This window comes from Melanerpes formicivorus, unplaced genomic scaffold, assembly GCF_026170545.1.
Source record: "Melanerpes formicivorus ecotype bairdi unplaced genomic scaffold, bMelFor1.0.p_v2 SCAF_34, whole genome shotgun sequence".
Classification (NCBI taxonomy): Eukaryota; Metazoa; Chordata; class Aves; order Piciformes; family Picidae; genus Melanerpes; species Melanerpes formicivorus.
In genome coordinates this window covers 4,294,487-4,310,901 of record NW_027142386.1, presented here as the reverse complement: position 1 = coordinate 4,310,901, position 16,415 = coordinate 4,294,487, and the positions used below count along the sequence as shown (strand labels likewise).

The 16,415-nt window shown below is 62.5% G+C and overlaps 1 protein-coding gene across 2 annotated transcripts; it reads left to right on the top strand.

Moving 5' to 3' along the window:
• The first annotated feature begins 526 nt into the window (after positions 1-526).
• LMAN2L (lectin, mannose binding 2 like) lies at positions 527-16,412 on the top strand. 2 transcript variants are annotated; one of them, XM_068156611.1, is made up of 9 exons: positions 527-662; positions 755-873; positions 2,379-2,496; positions 3,355-3,437; positions 4,989-5,021; positions 8,873-9,034; positions 9,925-10,039; positions 12,705-12,824; positions 14,326-16,412. In XM_068156611.1, exons 1-9 carry the CDS (start codon positions 533-535, stop codon positions 14,466-14,468), a joined length of 1,023 nt encoding a protein of 340 aa, XP_068012712.1. In that variant the 5' UTR covers positions 527-532; the 3' UTR covers positions 14,469-16,412. The 2 variants fall into 2 exon arrangements, with proteins under 2 accessions (XP_068012712.1, XP_068012714.1); XM_068156613.1 differs by lacking the exon at positions 4,989-5,021.
• The last annotated feature ends 3 nt before the right edge of the window (positions 16,413-16,415 follow it).

Sequence of the window (16,415 nt, the reverse complement as noted above, 5' to 3'; positions counted from 1 at the left end):
ACACCCTGTAGGGGGACACTGGGACTACTGGGATATTAGGACCTAGAGGAGGGGGGGGCACTAGGATTGGCGGCACACTACGACGTAGAGGAGGACACTAGGACCTGGAGGGAACGATAGGCCCTGGCGGAGGGGCACTAGGACCCGGCGGGGCACTAGGACCCGGCGGCAGGTGCCCCCGCCGTGCCCTTAAGGCGCGCAGAACCACGCTGCCTATCGTGCCTCGCGCTCTCCCCGCCTCCCAGCTGACAAACAGCGCAGCCAACCGGCGGGCCAATGAGCGTGCGGGCCAATGAGCGTGCGGGCCAATGAGCGTGCGGGCCAATGAGCGTGCGGGCCAATGAGCGTGCGGGCCAATGAGCGTGCGGGCCAATGAGCGTGCGGGCCAATGAGCGTGCGGGCCAATGAGCGTGCGGGCCAATGAGCGTGCGGGCCAATGAGCGTGCGGGCCAATGAGCGTGCGGGCCAATGAGCGTGCGGGCCAATGAGCGTGCGGGCCAATGAGCGTGCGGGCCGGGGGGGCGGAGGGAAGATGGCGGCCGCGGGCCGGTGGCGGGCCGGGCTGGCGCTGCTGGCCGTGGCGCTGGGGCTGGGCGGCTCGCGGGCCGAGCAGACGGAGGAGCACCTCAAGCGCGAGCACTCGCTCTCCAAGCCCTACCAGGGTGAGTGGGGCGCGGGGGAGCGGCGGGACGGCAGCCCGCTGCCCGGCGCCGCTGCCCGGCACCGACGGGGTGTGTGTGTGCGCGGGCCGTAGGTGTGGGCTCGGCCAGCTCGGGGCTGTGGGACCTGCTGGGCAACGCCATGGTCATGACCCAGTACATCCGGCTGACCCCCGACGTGCAGAGTAAGCAGGGAGCCGTCTGGAACCGCGTGGTGAGTCCCGAGGGGGTCGGCGCCGTGGGGCGCCCCCTGCAGCGGTGACACGATGGGGAGGGGGGCTTGGCCTCGGGCGTGCCCCCTCTGGGAGGGGGCATGGCGAGGAGGGGGGGTCCGGGCCCTGGGGTGCCCCCCGTGCGGGTGGGACAGGAGGGGGCCGGGGGAGGCTCTGCGTGCTGGGGGGGAACCAGAATGGGTTGGAGGAGATTGAGGCTGTAGGGAACCCCCCGTGGTGGTGGGGTGGTGAGAGGGGGACACCAGGATGGGCTGGGGAGGGGGCCTGGGGCCGTGGGGTCTCCATCTGTGAGGGTGGGATGGGGGGGGGAGGAGATGGGGCTGTGGGGTGGGGTGATGGGAAGCGGGGAGCCCGGACCGTGGGATCTTTCTCGTGGGAGTGGGGTCAGGACAGGTCGAGGGGCAGTGGAGGAGCGTTTGGGGTACGTGGGGGCCAGGGGAGAGTTGTAGGGGAGGCTTGGGGGGGGGGGGGGAAATGACCTCAGTGAGGGGGCTGGGGCTATGAATGTATGGGTAGGGTTTGGAGGAGGGAAGGTTTGAGCTGGGAGGATCTTGCTGAGGTTGGGAAGGGTGTTCTGGGGGGGAGGTTGAGCAGGCCTAGCCCAAATGAGGGAGGGAGGGAGGGTGGGGGTCCAGGCCAGCAGGTATGAGGAGTTTGGGGGTGGGATGATTTTGGGGGTCTGTGGGGACAGAGGATTGGGCTGGGGAGGTTTGGGGGTCTGGGTGAAGGTGGTGGTGGGAGGCAGGGTGAGCTGTGGGGGCTGTAGGGAGGGGGTGGTGGGAAGCTGGCTGGGGGTGTGGAGTGGAGCAGGGAAGGGCAATGGGGGCTCTGAGCTGGGGGGCAGCAGTGGTGGCTTCAGCTTCTGGCCTTTGGTGTGGCAGCTCCTGCAAGGGCTGAGCTCCCCTTCATTGGGGGAGGGGGAAATGTGTGTGACTTCGGGGTGTCCTGACCATCTTGGGGTCTCTCTTGGGCCCCCCACAGCCAGAGTGTGCCTGCTGTGCCCACACAGAGGGGTTTGGCTGGCAAAGCCCTTCAGGGTCACCCAGGCCAACCATTGTCTGGAGAGCTTCCAACCCCCCCTGGGCACTGTGCTGCTGGGCAAGCTGCTGTGGGAGCCCTGCTGGAGCAGGGGGGGTTGGGCTGGGTGAGCTCCAGAGCTCCCTTCCAGCTCCAGCAGGCTGGATTTGGGGATTCTCCTGACCACAGAACCACCCCACAGCTTTCCACAGCTGTGGGAAGAGCATTGGAGCCCTGAAGGGAAATGGGGAGCTCCAGGCTCTGCTGGTCCCTTTCTGCTGGACCTTCCCAGCGTGTTAGGGGCTGGAAGGGACCTCTGGAGATCATCCACTCCAAGCAGGGTCACCCAGGAGCACATCCAGATGGGGCTTGAAAGTCACCAGGGAAGGAAGCTCCACAGCCTCCCTGGGGGGTTGTGGTGGTGTGAGGGCCACCCTGATGGCCCCTCTTCCCCTCTCTCCTCTTGCAGCCCTGTTACCTGAGGGACTGGGAGATGCAGGTGCACTTCAAAATCCATGGGCAGGGCAAGAAGAACCTGAATGGAGATGGCTTTGCCATCTGGTACACCAAGGACCGCATGCAGCCAGGTAGGGCAGCTGCTGGGGGGAGGCCATGCCCCAGGGGGCCTGGCTGGGTGACACATGGCCACCTTCTCAAGGAGCCAGCTTGCCCTTCCTGGGCTGGAGGCTTGGTTGGGAGGGCCACAGGGAGGGGAATTTGTAGGCTTTGAGTCCCTGATAGGTGAAGAGGGAGCAGCACTGAGGCTGCCTCTGGGGTCAGCTCAGGGGGATGTGGAGTGGGGATTGTGTTGCCCTGTTGTTCAGCTGGGGGTGTCCCATTGGGAGGCTCCTTCAAGAGGCAGGGGAAGGTTGATCCTTGAGCAGCAGAGGGAGGGCTTGGGGTTTAATCTGCTCTGCTGAGCCCCTGCCTCGGGGGGGTTGGGCACTCAAGGCTGTGTAGAGCTCTGTGGCCTCTACAGAGGTGGCACAGCCCTGGCATAGAGGCAGGGAATGGTTTGGGTGGGAAAAGCCTTCTGAGATCAAGTCCAGCACCACCATGGCCACCAAAGCATGGCCCCAGGTGCCATGGTCACAGGGTTCTGGAACACCTCCAGGGCTGGGGACTCCACCACCTCCCTGGGCAGCCTCTGCCAATCCCTGACCACTCCTGCAGTGCAGAAGTTTTTCCTCATCTCCAACCTAAGCCTCCCCTGAGGCCATTTCCTGTCATTCTCTCTCTTATTCCTTGGGAGGAGAGTCCAACCCCCACCTGGCTCCAGCCTCCTTTCAGGGAGCTGTAGAGAGCCAGGAGTTCTCCCCTCAGCCTTCTCTCCTCCAGGCCCTCAGCCCCAGGGCTCTCAGCCTTTGCTCCTCACAGAGCTGCTCCAGGCCCCTCAGCATCTTCAGTGCCCACCAGACCTTACCAGCCTTATCCTTTCCTTCTAGGACCTGTGTTTGGAAGCAAGGATAACTTCCTGGGCCTGGGAGTGTTTGTGGACACCTACCCCAATGAGGAGAAGCAGCAGGAGGTGAGCTGGGAAGGAGAAAGGAGCTGCACATGAAGCATGGCCTGGGCTTGTGTGGCTTTCATTGCAGCTCTTGGCTGCCCCAAGGTGACTTTGTGCTTCCTCTCTGCTGCCTGTCCCTGTGTGCTCTGCATGCTTTGGTTTCCTTTCCTTCTGAGAGGTGGTTCTGTGCTCAGCTGTACCCAGAGAAAAGGCTTCCAGAGCAGGAGAGTGACAGAATCCCAGCATGGTGAGGTCTGGAAGGGAGCTCTGGAGCTCACCCAGTCCAACCCCCCTGCCCCACCAGGGGCACCCACAGCAGCCTGCCCAGCAGCACAATGCCCAGGGGGGGTTGGAAGCTCTCCACACCAGGAGACTCCACAACCTCTCTGGGCAGCCTGCTCCAGGCCTCCAGCACCCTCACACCAAACAACTTTCTCCTCAGGGGCAAACAGAACCTCCTGGCTGCCACTTTGTGCCCCTTGCCCCTTGGCCTGGCCCTGGGCACCACTCAGCAGAGCCTGGTCCCAGCCTCTTGCCCCCCCCAGCTCCTTCAGCTCTTGCTGAGCATTGCTCAGCTGCCCTCTGGGGCTGCTCTTCTGCAGGCTCTCAGCCCCAGGGCTCTCAGCCTTTGCTGCTGCCAGAGCTGCTCCAGGCCCCTCAGCAGCTTCCCAGCCTGCCCTGGACTCTCTCCAGCACTTCCCTGTCCCTCTGGAGCTGGGGAGCCCAGAGCTGGACCCAGGGCTGCAGCTGTGGCCTCCCCAGGGCAGAGAAGAGGATGAGGAAAGCCTCCTTTGACCTGCTGCTGCCCACACTCTTCTTGATGCCCCCCAGGACACCATTGAGGCTTTCATGGCCACCAGGGCACATTGCTGGCTCCTGGGCACCTTCCTGTCCCCCAGCACTGCCAGCTCCCTACAGGTCCTAAATCAGGAGTAGAAGCTTGGGCTGTGGCTCCTTGGTGCAGTCTGCAGCTGGAGGGAGCACCCAGAGAAGGTAAAGGTGGAGGAACCCTGGAATGGTTTGGCTTGGAAAGGACCTTCCAAGGTCTTAATTCCAACCCCATGCCACGAGCAAGGACCTCTCCTTCCAGCCCAGCTTGCTCCAGGCCCATCCCAGCTGGCTCTGACCCCTTCTAGGCTTGGCTCCTCCACGACTTCTTTGCTCCTTTTCTTCCCCACCCTGCTGCCTGGCTCCACAGCTGCCTCCTCTCTCCCCTTTAGGAGGCAAAAAGAGCAGAGGGATGAGGGACAGGATAGTTGTGGGTCCCCAAGGAGCTGTCCTGCCCTCTGTGTCCCCTCTTTGGGGTGCTGGCTCCTGTGTGAGGAGGAGAAGTGCTGCAGGTGCCAGCTGCTGGGTTGGCTGCCACCTGCCAGAGGCAGTTTCTTGCTGTGTGTCTTGTGTTGGGGGTGGGGGGTTCAGCACCTAACACCTGAACCTCCTCCTTGCTTTAGCTTCTGCTACCTCTGAGCCCTCCAGAGAGGCCACCTCCAGGTTGCAGGTGACACTAAAGTCCAATCTGTGACCCTCTTGCTTCTGTCTGTGCTCTTTCTTGCTTTGCCATAACCTGGACAGGCTCAGAAGAGGAGGTACAGCCCTGGAAACCAGGTACTGACCCAGCCAGGGTGCAACCTCCCCCAACTTCTTGGGGGTCACAGGCATGGAATTGCCTTTATCCAGCTCCCAGGAGTTGCCAGGGGGTGAGCCCCAAAAAGTTTGAGCCCAGGATTCCTGGTGTGAGTCTTACAGGTCCCAGGGTGAGGCCAGAAGGCTGTGGATAAGCCTCAGAAATCTCAGTGTGAGCCCCAGAAATCTTGGGGTAGGCCTCAAAAACCCTGGGGTGAGCTCCAGAACTCCTGGGGTGAGTCTCAGAGATCCCAATGTGAGCCCAGACATCTCTGGGGGAGCCCCAGAAGTCCTGGGGTGAGCCTCACAAGATCCTAGGCTAAGCCCCAGAAGTCTTGGGATAGGCCCCAGAAATCCCAATGTGAGCCCCAAAATGCTGAGGTAGGCCCTGAAATCTCAATGTGAGCCCCAGAATGCTGGTGTGAGCCTCACAGATCCCAGTGTGAGCCCCAAAATGCTCATGTGAGCCTCACAGATCCCAGTGAGAGCCCCAAAATGCTGTGGTGAACCTCACAGATCCCAATATGAGCACCAAAATGCTGATGTGGGCCTTGAAATCCTAGTGTGAGCCCCAAAATCCTTATGTGAGCTTCACAGATCCTGATGTGAGCCCCAAAATGCTGAGGTGGGGCCTGAAATCCCAGTGTGAGCCCCAAAATGCTGAGGTGGGCCTTGAAATCTCTGGATAAGGCCCCAGAAATCCCAGTGTGATCCTTACAGACCCCAATGTGAGCCCCAAAATCCCAGTGTGAGCCTCACAGATCCCACAATCCTGATGAGTCTCACAAATCCCATTGTGAGCCCCAAAATCCCAATGTGAGCCCAGAAACCTTTGGGTAAGCCCCAAAATCCCAGTGTGAGCCCCAAAATGCTGAGGTGAGCCTCACAGATCCCAGTGTGAGCCCCAGAATGCTGAGCTGGGCCCTGAAATCTCTGGATAAGGCTCCAGAGATCCCAGTGTGAACCCCATAAATCCTGATGTGATCCTTACAGACCCCAATGTGAGCCCCAAAATCCCAATGTGAGCCCCAGAATCCTGATGAGCCTCACAGATCCCAGTGTGAGCCCCAGAATCCCAGTGTGAGCCTCACAGATCCCAATGTGAACCCCAGAGTCCTGATGAGCCTCACAGATCCCAGTGTGAGCCCCAAAATCCCAGTGTGAGCCCAGCAACCTTTGGGCAAGGCCCAAAATCCCAGTGTGAGCCCCAAAATGCTGAGGTGAGCCTCACAGATCCCAGTGTGAGCCCCAAAATGCTGAGGTGAGCCTCACAGATTCCAGTGTGAGCCCCAAAATGCTGAGGTGGGCCCTGAAATCTCTGGATAAGGCTCCAGAGATCCCAGTGTGAACCTCCCACATCCCAGTGTGAACCCCAAAATCCTAATGTGAACCCCAGAAGTCCCAATGTGAGCCCAGAAATCCTGGAGTCAGCCTCACAGATCCTAGGCTGAGCCCCTGAAGTCTTGGGATAGGCCCCAGGAATCCTAATGTGAGCCCCCAAATCCTAATGGGAGCCTCAGGTCCCAATGTGAATGCAATAAATCCCAGTGTGAGCCCCAAAATCCTGTATGGGCCCTGAAATCTCTGGATAAGGCCTCAGAGATCCCCATGTGAACCCCAAAATCCCAGTGTAAGCCTCAGATCCCCATGTGTGCCCCCAAATCCAGATGTGAACCCCAGAATCCTGATGTGAGCCTCACAGCTCCTTATATGAGGCCCAAAATCCCAATAGGAGCTCCAGAAATCCCAGTGTGAGCCCCAAAATCCCAGTGTGAGCCCCAAAATCCCAGTGTGATCCCCAGAATCCTGGTGTGAGCCTCACAGATCCCAGTGTGAGCCCCAGAATGCTGAGGTGAGCCCCAAAATCCTAGTGTGAGCCCCAGAATCCCAATGTGAGCCTCACAGATCCCAGTGTGAGCCCCAGAATCCCAGTGTGAGCCCCAAAATCCCAATGTGAGCCCCAAAATGCTGATGTGAGCCTCACAGATCCCAGTGTGAGCCCCAGAATGCTGAGGTGAGCCCCAAAATCCCAGTGTGAGCCCCAGAATGCTGAGGTGGGCCCTGAAATCTCTGGATAAGGCCCCAGAGATCCCAGTGTGAGCCTCCCTCATCCCAGTGTGAACCCCAGAATCCCAGTCTAAGCCTCACAGATCCCAATGTGAACCCCAGAATCCTGATAAGCCTCACAGATCCCAGTGAGCCCCAAAATGCTGCTGTGAGCCTCCCAGATCCCAGTGTGAACCCCATAAACCCTGATGTGAGCCCCCCAGATCCCAGTGTAAGCCTCACAGATCCTGATGTGAGCCCCAGAATCCTGATGTGATCCTTACAGACCCCAATGTGAGCCTCACAGATCCTGAGGTGATCCTCACAGACCCCAATGTGAGCCTCACAGATCCTGAGGTGAGCCTCAGATCCCAGTGTGAGCCTCACAGATCCTGAGGTGAGCCCCAAAATGCTGAGGTGAGCCTCCCAGATCCCAGTGTGAACCCCATAAACCCTGATGTGAGCCCCCTAGATCGCAGTGTAAGCCTCACAGATCCTGATGTAAGCCCCAGAATCCTGATGTGATCCTCACAGACCCCAATGTGAGCCTCACAGATCCTGAGGTGAGCCTCAGATCCCAGTGTGAGCCTCACAGATCCCAATGTGAGCCCCAAAATGCTGAGGTGGGCCTCACAGATCCCAATGTGAACCCCAGAGTCCTGATAAGCCACAGATCCCAGTGTGAGCCCCAAAATCCCAATGTGAGCCCCAGAATCCCGGTGTGAGCCTCACAGATCCCAATGTAAGCCCCAAAATGCTGAGGTGGGCCCTGAAATCTCTGGATAAGGCCCCAGAGATCCCAGTGTGAGCCTCCCAGATCCCAGTGTGAACCCCATAAACCCTGATGTGAGCCTCCCAGATCCCAGTGTGAGCCTCACAGATCCTGATGTGAGCCTCCCAGATCCCAGTGTGAACCCCATAAACCCTGATGTGAGCCCCCCAGATCCCAGTGTGAGCCCCGTGTGAACCCCAAAATCCTGATGTGAGCCCCAAAATCCCGAGGGGAGCCAGCAGAGGCTTCCTGGCCAGCCTTTGTCCTCCACCCTGGGTGTCAGGGAGCCAGGGGGGCCGGGGCGGGGGGCGGCGGGAGCCGGGGGGCACGGAGGGAGACAGAGGGGGCCAGGGGGAGCCAGGGGGGGTGGAGGGAGGCAGGGGGTGCTGAGGGGGCGTGGAGGGGGCCAGTGGGTGCTGAGGGAGCCAGGAGGAGCCAGAAGGGGCCAGGGGGAGCCAGAGGGGGCCGGAGGGAGCCGGGGGGGGTGGAGGGAGCCAGGAGGAGCCAGGGGGCACGGAGGGAGCCAGGGGGAGCTGGGGGGGTGGAGGGAGGCAGAGGGTGCTGAGGGAGCCAGGAGGAGCCAGAAGGGGCCAGGGGGAGCCAGGGGGTGCGGAGGGAGACAGAGGGGGCCAGGGGGAGTCGGGGGGGGTGGAGGGAGGCAGGGGGTGCGGAGGGAGCCAGGAGGAGCCAGAGGGAGCCAGGGGGGGTGGAAGGAGCTGGGGGTGCAGAGGGAGACAGGGGGGCCGGAAGGAGCCGGGTGGCCCGGAGGGAGACAGGAGGTACTGAGGGAGCCAGGAGGAGCTGGAGGGGGCCAGGGGGAGCCAGGGGTGGTGGAGGGAGGCAGGGCCTGGGGCAGGATCCTTCTGCTCTCCTGCTGAGGAAGACTCTCGAGGTCCCCAAGGCTTGAAGGGAGTCTTGGGGTCACCCAGGGCTGCCTGGAGCCGCGCTGGGGCGGGTGGGCACGGCGTGGGGACCCCCAGAGCTGACGGGCAGCCTTGCCCCCCGCCCCTGGCAGCGTGTCTTCCCCTACATCTCGGCCATGGTCAACAACGGCTCCCTGACCTACGACCACGACCGGGACGGGCGCCCCACCGAGCTGGGAGGCTGCACAGCCATGGTCAGGAACCTCAACCACGACACCTTCCTGGTCATCCGCTACGTCAAGAGGAGGCTGACGGTGAGGGGCTGGGCACGGGGGGGTTCGGCTGCTGGGGCTGGGGGAGCTTCAGCAGCTCCTGGGGGAGCTTCAGCTTCTGAGGGAGCTGGGCTGGGGGAGCTTCAGCTTCTGGAGGAGCTTCAGCTGCTTCTGGGGGAGATTCCACTTCTGAGGGAGATTCAGGTTCTGGGGGAGGTTCAGTGGCTGCTGGGGGGGATTTAGCTTCTGGAGGAGTTTCAGCAGCTTTGGGGGGAGAGTTGGCTTCTGGAGGAGCTTCAGCAGCTTCTAGGGGAGCTGCTTCTGGAGGAGCTTCAGCAGCCTTGGGGGGAGAGTTGGCTTCTAGGGGAGCTTCAGCTTCTTGAGGAGCTGCTGCTAGGGGAGCTGCTGCTGGGGGAGCCTCTTCTAGAGGAGCTTTAGCAGCTTCTGGGGGAGGTTCAGGAGGAGCTTCAGCTTCTAGTGAAGCTTCACCTTCGGGGGGAGCTTTTTCTGAAGGAGCTTCAGTTTCTAGGGAGCTGCTTCTGGAGGAGCTTCAATGTCTTCTGGGGGAGCTGCTTTGGGAGGGGAGCTGCTTCTAGGGGAGCCTCTTGAGGAGTTTCAATTGCTTCTGGGGGGGAGCTGCTTCTGGGGGAGCTTCTTGAGGAGCTTCAGTTGCTTCTGGGGGGGAGCTGCTTCTGGGGGAGCTTCTTGAGGAGCTTCAGTTGCTTCTGGGGGGGAGCTGCTTCTGGGGGAGCTTCTTGAGGAGCTTCAGTTGCTTCTGGAGCGGGGAGCTGCTTCTGGGAGAGCTGCTTCTAGATGAGCAGCTTCTAGGGGGGTCTTCATTTTCTTTGGGGGGAGCTGCTTACTGAAGAAGCTGCTTCTAGGGGAGGTGGTTGTAGAGGAGCAGGCTCAGGAGGAGGTTGCTCTGGTGGCAGGTGCTGATCGACATCGAGGGCAAGCACGAGTGGAGGGAGTGCATCGACGTGCCGGGCGTGCGCCTGCCCCGCGGCTACTACTTTGGCACCTCCTCTGTCACTGGAGACCTCTCAGGTACTGCCCTGCTGCTTGGCTTCCCAGGTGGCTCCTGCACACCTTGGCATGGCTGAGCCTGGCGTGGGTGTGGCTGGGGAAGCCCTCCCAGGCCATCCAGCCCAACCCTTCTCTGGCTTTAGCAGGGCTGGGGCTGAGCCGTGGCCCTCGGCACCGCGGCTCTGAGGCTTTCAGACACCTCCAGGACTCCACCACCTCCCTGGGCAGCCTGGGCCAGGCTTTGAGAACCCCTTTAGTGAAGAAGCTTCTTCTGATGTTCAACCTAAACTTCCCCTGAGGCCATTTCCTCTTGTCCTGTCCCTTGTTTCTTGGCATGAGAGCCCAACCCCTGCCTGGCTCCAGCCTCCTCTCAGGCAGTTGGAGAGAGCCAGAAGGTCTCCCCTCAGCCTCCCTCTCCCCAGCTCCCTCAGCTGCTCCTCCCCAGACCTCTTCTCCAGACTCTTCCCCACCTTCCTTGCCCTTCTCTGGCCCTGCTCCAGCCCTCAAAGTCCTTCTGGCAGTGAGGAGCCCAACCCTGCCCCCAGCACTCAAGGAGGTGCAGCTCAGTACCTGCTGAGGCTTTCAGAAGCACTTGAGGACCTTCCCATGCTTCAAACAGCCTCAAGCTGATTGGGAGCCTTGGTGCAGCATCTCCTGAGGAGCCCAAGCCTGCTCTGGGCAGGTTCTCCTCAGGGCTTTGTCCAGGGAGTTCTTCCCAGGAGCTCCTGTGGGGTCAGCCAGTCCCATGGCAGCACAGCAGCTCCACCAGCTCAGCTGGAAGCTCTCCCAGGTCCACCTCTGGGCCATGGGTGGGATCTGGAGAACAGGGCTGGGGGGGAGCAGCTGAGCCTGGAGAAGAGGAGGCTGAGGGGAGACCTTCTGGCTCTCTACAACTCCCTGAAAGGAGGCTGGAGCCAGACAAGAGGAAATGGCCTCTACTTGTCCCAGGGCTCAGGCTGGCCATGAGGAACAATTTCCTCTGCTTGAGGCTTGTCCAGGCCTGGCCCAGGCTGCCCAGGGCAGAGGTGCAGTCCCCATGCCTGGAGGTGTTCAAAGCCCTGGAGCTGTGGTGCTGAGGGCCATGGGGTGGTGGTGCCCTGGCAGTGCTGGGTGAAGGGTTGGGCTCCATGGTCTTCAAGGTCTCTTCCAACCACCCCCATTCCATGATTCTATCCCCCAAGAGCCATCACACCCTCCCCATGAAGAGAAGGACCAAGCAGGCCTCCAAGCAGTGCTGCTGCAGCTGAGGGTTTCAGGGAGCTCAAATCCTCCAAGGCCTGACCCTGACCCCCTTGTGCCTCTTCCAGCAGCTGCTAAGCTCCTCTGGAGCTCCATTCCCACCAAAGCTCTTTGTTGCTTGGTGTGTCTGGGCCCATTGCTGGCTCCCCACAAAAGGTTCCTCCTCTCTCCCAGCTCTGCCCAGGAGCTGGCAGCAGCTTCTCAGCCTCTCCAGTGCCTCCTCCACCAGCACCACCATGAGCAGGGACCACGTGAGGTCGGTGCTGCCACGTTCCCTTTGCTTTGCAGTCAGATGATCTCCCCTGGGCTCTTGGGTTGCAGCCTAAGGAGCTTAGAAGGTTCTCTGGTGGCAGAGTCTGGAGTTCACCCCTCATCCCCTGCCCTGCAGAAGTGGCTTTGCCCCCCCCTCAGGAGGGCACAACTGCAGCCTTGGGCCCCAGACAGCATCCCGTGGTGCCCCTCTGTGGCACTCAACCCCCTGCTCACAACCACCTGGAGGAGGCACTGTGGGGAGCCCCAGGTGGAGGTGGCACCTCAGGGGCTCCAGGTGGAGGTGGCACCTCAGGGGCTCCCCTTGGGGGTGGCACTGTGAGATCCATGTGGAGCTGGCACTTTGGGGTTCCCCTTGGGGCTGGCACCTCAGGGCTGTATCTCTGCTTCCAGTCACCTGGGAGGTGGCACCTCAGGGGTTCCCCTTGGAGCTGGCACTGTGAGATCCATGTGGAGCTGGCACTGTGGGGTCCCCCTTGGAGCTGGCACTGTGAGATCCATGTGGAGCTGGCACTTTGGGGCTCCCCTTGGGGCTGGCACTTTGAGATCCATGTGGAGCTGGCACTTTGGGGCTCCCCTTGGAGGTGGCACTGTGAGATCCATGTGGAGCTGGCACTTTGGGGTTCCTCTTGGGGGTAGCACTGAGAGATCCATGTGGAGCTGGCACTTTGGGGCTCCCCTTGGGGCTGGCACTGTGAGATTCATGTGGGGCTGGCACTTTGGGGCTCCCCTTGGGGCTGGCACTGTGAGATCCATGTGGGGCTGGCACTTTGGGGCTCCCCTTGGGGCTGGCACTGTGAGATCCATGTGGGGCTGGCACTTTGGGGCTCCCCTTGGGGCTGGCACTGTGAGATCCACATAGAGCTGGCACTTTGGGGCTCCCCTTGGGGCTGGCACTGTGAGATCCACGTAGAGCTGGCACTTTGGGGTCCCCCTTGGGGCTGGCACTGTGAGATCCACATAGAGCTGGCACTTTGGGGTCCCCCTTGGGGCTGGCACTGTGAGATCCACATAGAGCTGGCACTTTGGGGTCCCCCTTGGGGCTGGCACTGTGAGATCCACATAGAGCTGGCACTTTGGGGTCCCCCTTGGGGCTGGCACTGTGAGATCCATGTGGAGCTGACACTTTGGGGTCCCCCTTGGGGCTGGCACCTCAGGGCTGTGTCTCTGCTTCCAGACAACCACGACATCATCTCTCTGAAGCTTTACCAGCTGACAGTGGAGAGGACACCAGAGGAGGAGAAGAGGGACAGAGAAGTTTATCTGCCAGTGGTGGACAACCTGAAGCTGCCAGGAAGTGAGTGGGAGCTGGCTTGGAAGAGACCTCCTCAAGCTCACCCAGTGCCAAGCCCCAGCCAGGGGCAGGGACACCTCCCCCCAGCCCAGCTTGCTGAAGGCCTCATCCAGCCTGGCCCTGAGCACCTCTAGGGAGGGGTAATCCACAGCCTCCCTCAGCTCCAGCTGGGATCAGGAGGTCCAGGGCCCTGTTCCTCCACTGCTGGTCCTTCTCACCCTCTGTGTGGCACCACCTGGCTCTGGTGCAGCACTGCTTGCCCTCAGAGAAGCTCCTGGAGGGCCTTGGCCTGCCCACCTCAGTGTGTTCTGCTCCACTTGGGTCAGGCCATGGCCTAAATGGGCTGTGCTGGGCCCTGGCAGCTTGTGGAGGTTGCAGCCTCGGTGGTGTCACCTCCCCACCTGAAATCTGGTGGAGGTTTGGACCTGGGGTGATGGTTCCTGAGGTCCCATGGAGGTTGGAACCTCAGTGGTGTCACCTCCCCACCTGGTGGAGGTTGGAACCTTGGCTGGGGCTTGCTGGGGTGGGCTGAGGGTTGCTGCTGAGGATGGGGCTGGGGAAGGGGCTGGGGTGGGCTGAGGGTTGCTGCTAGGGCTGGGGATGGGGCTGGGGTGGGCTGAGGGCTGCTGCTGGGGCTGGGGATGTGGCTGGGGTGGGCTGAGGGCTGCTGCTGGGGCTGGGGATGTGGCTGGGGTGGGCTGAGGGCTGCTGCTGGGGCTGGGGATGGGGCTGGGGTGGGCTGAGGGCTGCTGCTGGGACTGGGGATGTGGCTGGGGTGGGCTGGGGGTTGCTGCTAGGGATGGGGATGTGGCTGGGGTGGGCTGGGGGTTGCTGCTAGGGATGGGGCTGGGGCTGGGGTGGGCTGGGGGTTGCTGCTAGGGATGGGGCTGGGGCTGGGGTGGGCTGGGGGTTGTTGCTAGGGATGGGGATGGGGCTGGGGTGGGCTGGGGGTTGCTGCTAGGGCTGGGGATGTGGCTGGGGTGGGCTGGGGGTTGCTGCTAGGGATGGGGCTGGGGCTGGGGTGGGCTGGGGGTTGCTGCTAGGGATGGGGCTGGGGCTGGGGTGGGCTGGGGGTTGTTGCTAGGGATGGGGATGGGGCTGGGGTGGGCTGAGGGCTGCTGCTAGGGATGGGGCTGGGGCTGGGGTGGGCTGGGGGTTGCTGCTAGGGATGGGGCTGGGGCTGGGGTGGGCTGAGGGCTGCTGCTAGGGATGGGGATGTGGCTGGGGTGGGCTGGGGGTTGCTGCTAGGGCTGGGGATGGGGCTGGGGTGGGCTGAGGGCTGCTGCTAGGGCTGGGGATGTGGCTGGAGTGGGCTGGGGGTTGCTGCTAGGGCTGGGGATGGGGCTGGGGTGGGCTGAACGTTGCTGCTAGGGCTGGGAATGGGGCTGGGGTGGGCTGAGGGTTGCTGCTGGGGCTGGGGTGCGGGGCTGGGGGTTGCTGGGGTGGGGGGCTGTCCCTGGGGCTCTGGGGGGTCTCAGGGGCTGTTTTCCTTCCCCCCTGGCAGTGGAGGCCCCGCTGGAGCCCATGAGTGGCTTGGCTCTCTTCCTGATTGTCTTCTTCTCCCTGGTGGCCTTGGTCTTCGCCATCGTCATCGGAGTCATCGTCTACAACAAGTGGCAGGAGCAGAGCAGGAAACACTTCTACTGACCTGGGAAACCCTTGGAGGTGCTCCATGGCTGGCTCCTGGCTAGCCACATCCTGACTCCCACCCACCCCAGAGTGGCCAGAGACTGATGGACCCTCACATGTGTGTGTGTGTCCCCAGAGCTGCCCGGTGGGGACAGCCAGGCCCCCTAGGGGACTGCCAGGCTCCAGAGCTGCCCAGGGGGGACTTAGTCACTGCTCCTTGCTGGGCTCCAGCACTGCAGGTGGGCTCCCAGCTTGGTGTCTGGAGGAGCTCTGCTGGGACCTTGCTGTGGTTCCCTGGAGGAGCTCTGCCGGGCAGGGTCCAGGATGAGCTCTGCCGCCGGCACTGAGCTGACTCTGCCCCACGAGGAGCCCTGAGCAGAGGCAGTTGGCACCACCTGGGCTGTGCCACCCCAGAGCTTCCTCAGTGGGTTCCTGCCCTGGCAGCTCTCCCACAGCCCCTTGGTCTGCAACACTTCACTTCCAGGAGGAACTTCCCAAGCTGCTCACCCTGCTCCGGCTGCTTCCCACCCTGGCCTGGCCTTGGAGTCGTCGTCATCCCCCCTGCTCCTTGGAGTGTCCTTCCCCCTGCTCCTTGGGGTGTCCTTCCCCCTACCCCCTGCTCCTTGGAGTATCCTTCCCCCTGCTCCTTGGAGTGTCCTTCCCCCTGCTCCTTGGAGTGTCCTTCCCCCCTACCCCCTGCTCCTTGGAGTGTCCTTCCCCCCAACCCCCCTGCTCCTTGGAGTGTCCTTCCCCCCAACCCCCCTGCTCCTTGGAGTGTCCTTCCCCCCAACCCCCCTGCTCCTTGGAGTGTCCTTCCCCCCAACCCCCCTGCTCCTTGGAGTGTCCTTCCCCCCAACCCCCCTGCTCCTTGGAGTGTCCTTCCCCCCTCCCCCCTGCTCCTTGGAGTGTCCTTCCCCCCTCCCCCCTGCTCCTTGGAGTGTCCTTCCCCCCTACCCCCTGCTCCTTGGAGTGTCCTTCCCCCCCTACCCCCCTGCTCCTTGGAGTGTCCTTCCCCCCTCCCCCCTGCTCCTTGGAATGTCCTTCCCCCCTCCCCCTGCTCCTTGGGGTGTCTGTATCCCTCTCTTGCTCCTTGGGGGCTTTCTCCCCCTCCCTTCCCCTTCCTCTCCCCTCCCTCCCTCCCTCCTTGGGGGTCTCCTCCCTCCCTCCTTGGGGGTCTCCTCCCTCCCTCCTTGGGGCGCCCCCCCGTGTCCTGCAGGTGGGGTGTCCTGGAGCAGGCTCTGCTGCCAGCCTGCCTGGTGCCAAGCCGGGCTCCTGCTTGCCAGCTGGGCCCTGTGCCCCCTGCCCTGCCCCCCCCCCCGCATGCTGCTGCCCCCTGCATGCTCTCTGTGTCTGTGGCTTCTGGCAGCTTCCCCTCCCGCCCCAGCCCCCTCCCCTGGGTGCTTCCTCTGAGGAAGAGGAGCTGCTCCCGTGGGATGCTTCCCTCCCCCCTCCCCCCACGCTGCCTTTCAGGGAGTCCTTTGTTCCTACCTCAGGGATGGCTTTGCTTCGGTGGCCTCTTGGCACGGCCCCCTCCCCCCTCCCCCCGCCCTGGCACCCCCAGCCTGGTGCCCACAGGGGGGGCTGCAGCAGCCCTGAGCTCACTTTGCCCCGGGGGGGGGAGAGGGGCAGTCTTGGGGGGCAAACTTGCCACCTCCTCCTCTCCCAGCACCCTCCCAGTGCTGGCCCTGGGGAGCTGTGTCCTGGTGCTGCAGCCAGGGTGGATGCCTGGGAGGAGGCTGCCTGGCTGTGCCCAGACGGAGGGGGGCACATGGCTGCGTTCTGGGGGGCACCCAGGGAGGTGCCAGCTCCTTTGGAAGCTCTCAGAGGGGGCTGTGGCCTGGCAGGAGGCTCTGTGAGGGCTTCTTTGCCTCTTGTTTGGTTGCTTTTTCTTTGCCTGACACCCAGGAGCCTCCCTGGAGCTGTAAGTGGGGGCCTGGAATAAACAGTGGTGTGTGTGTGTGACAC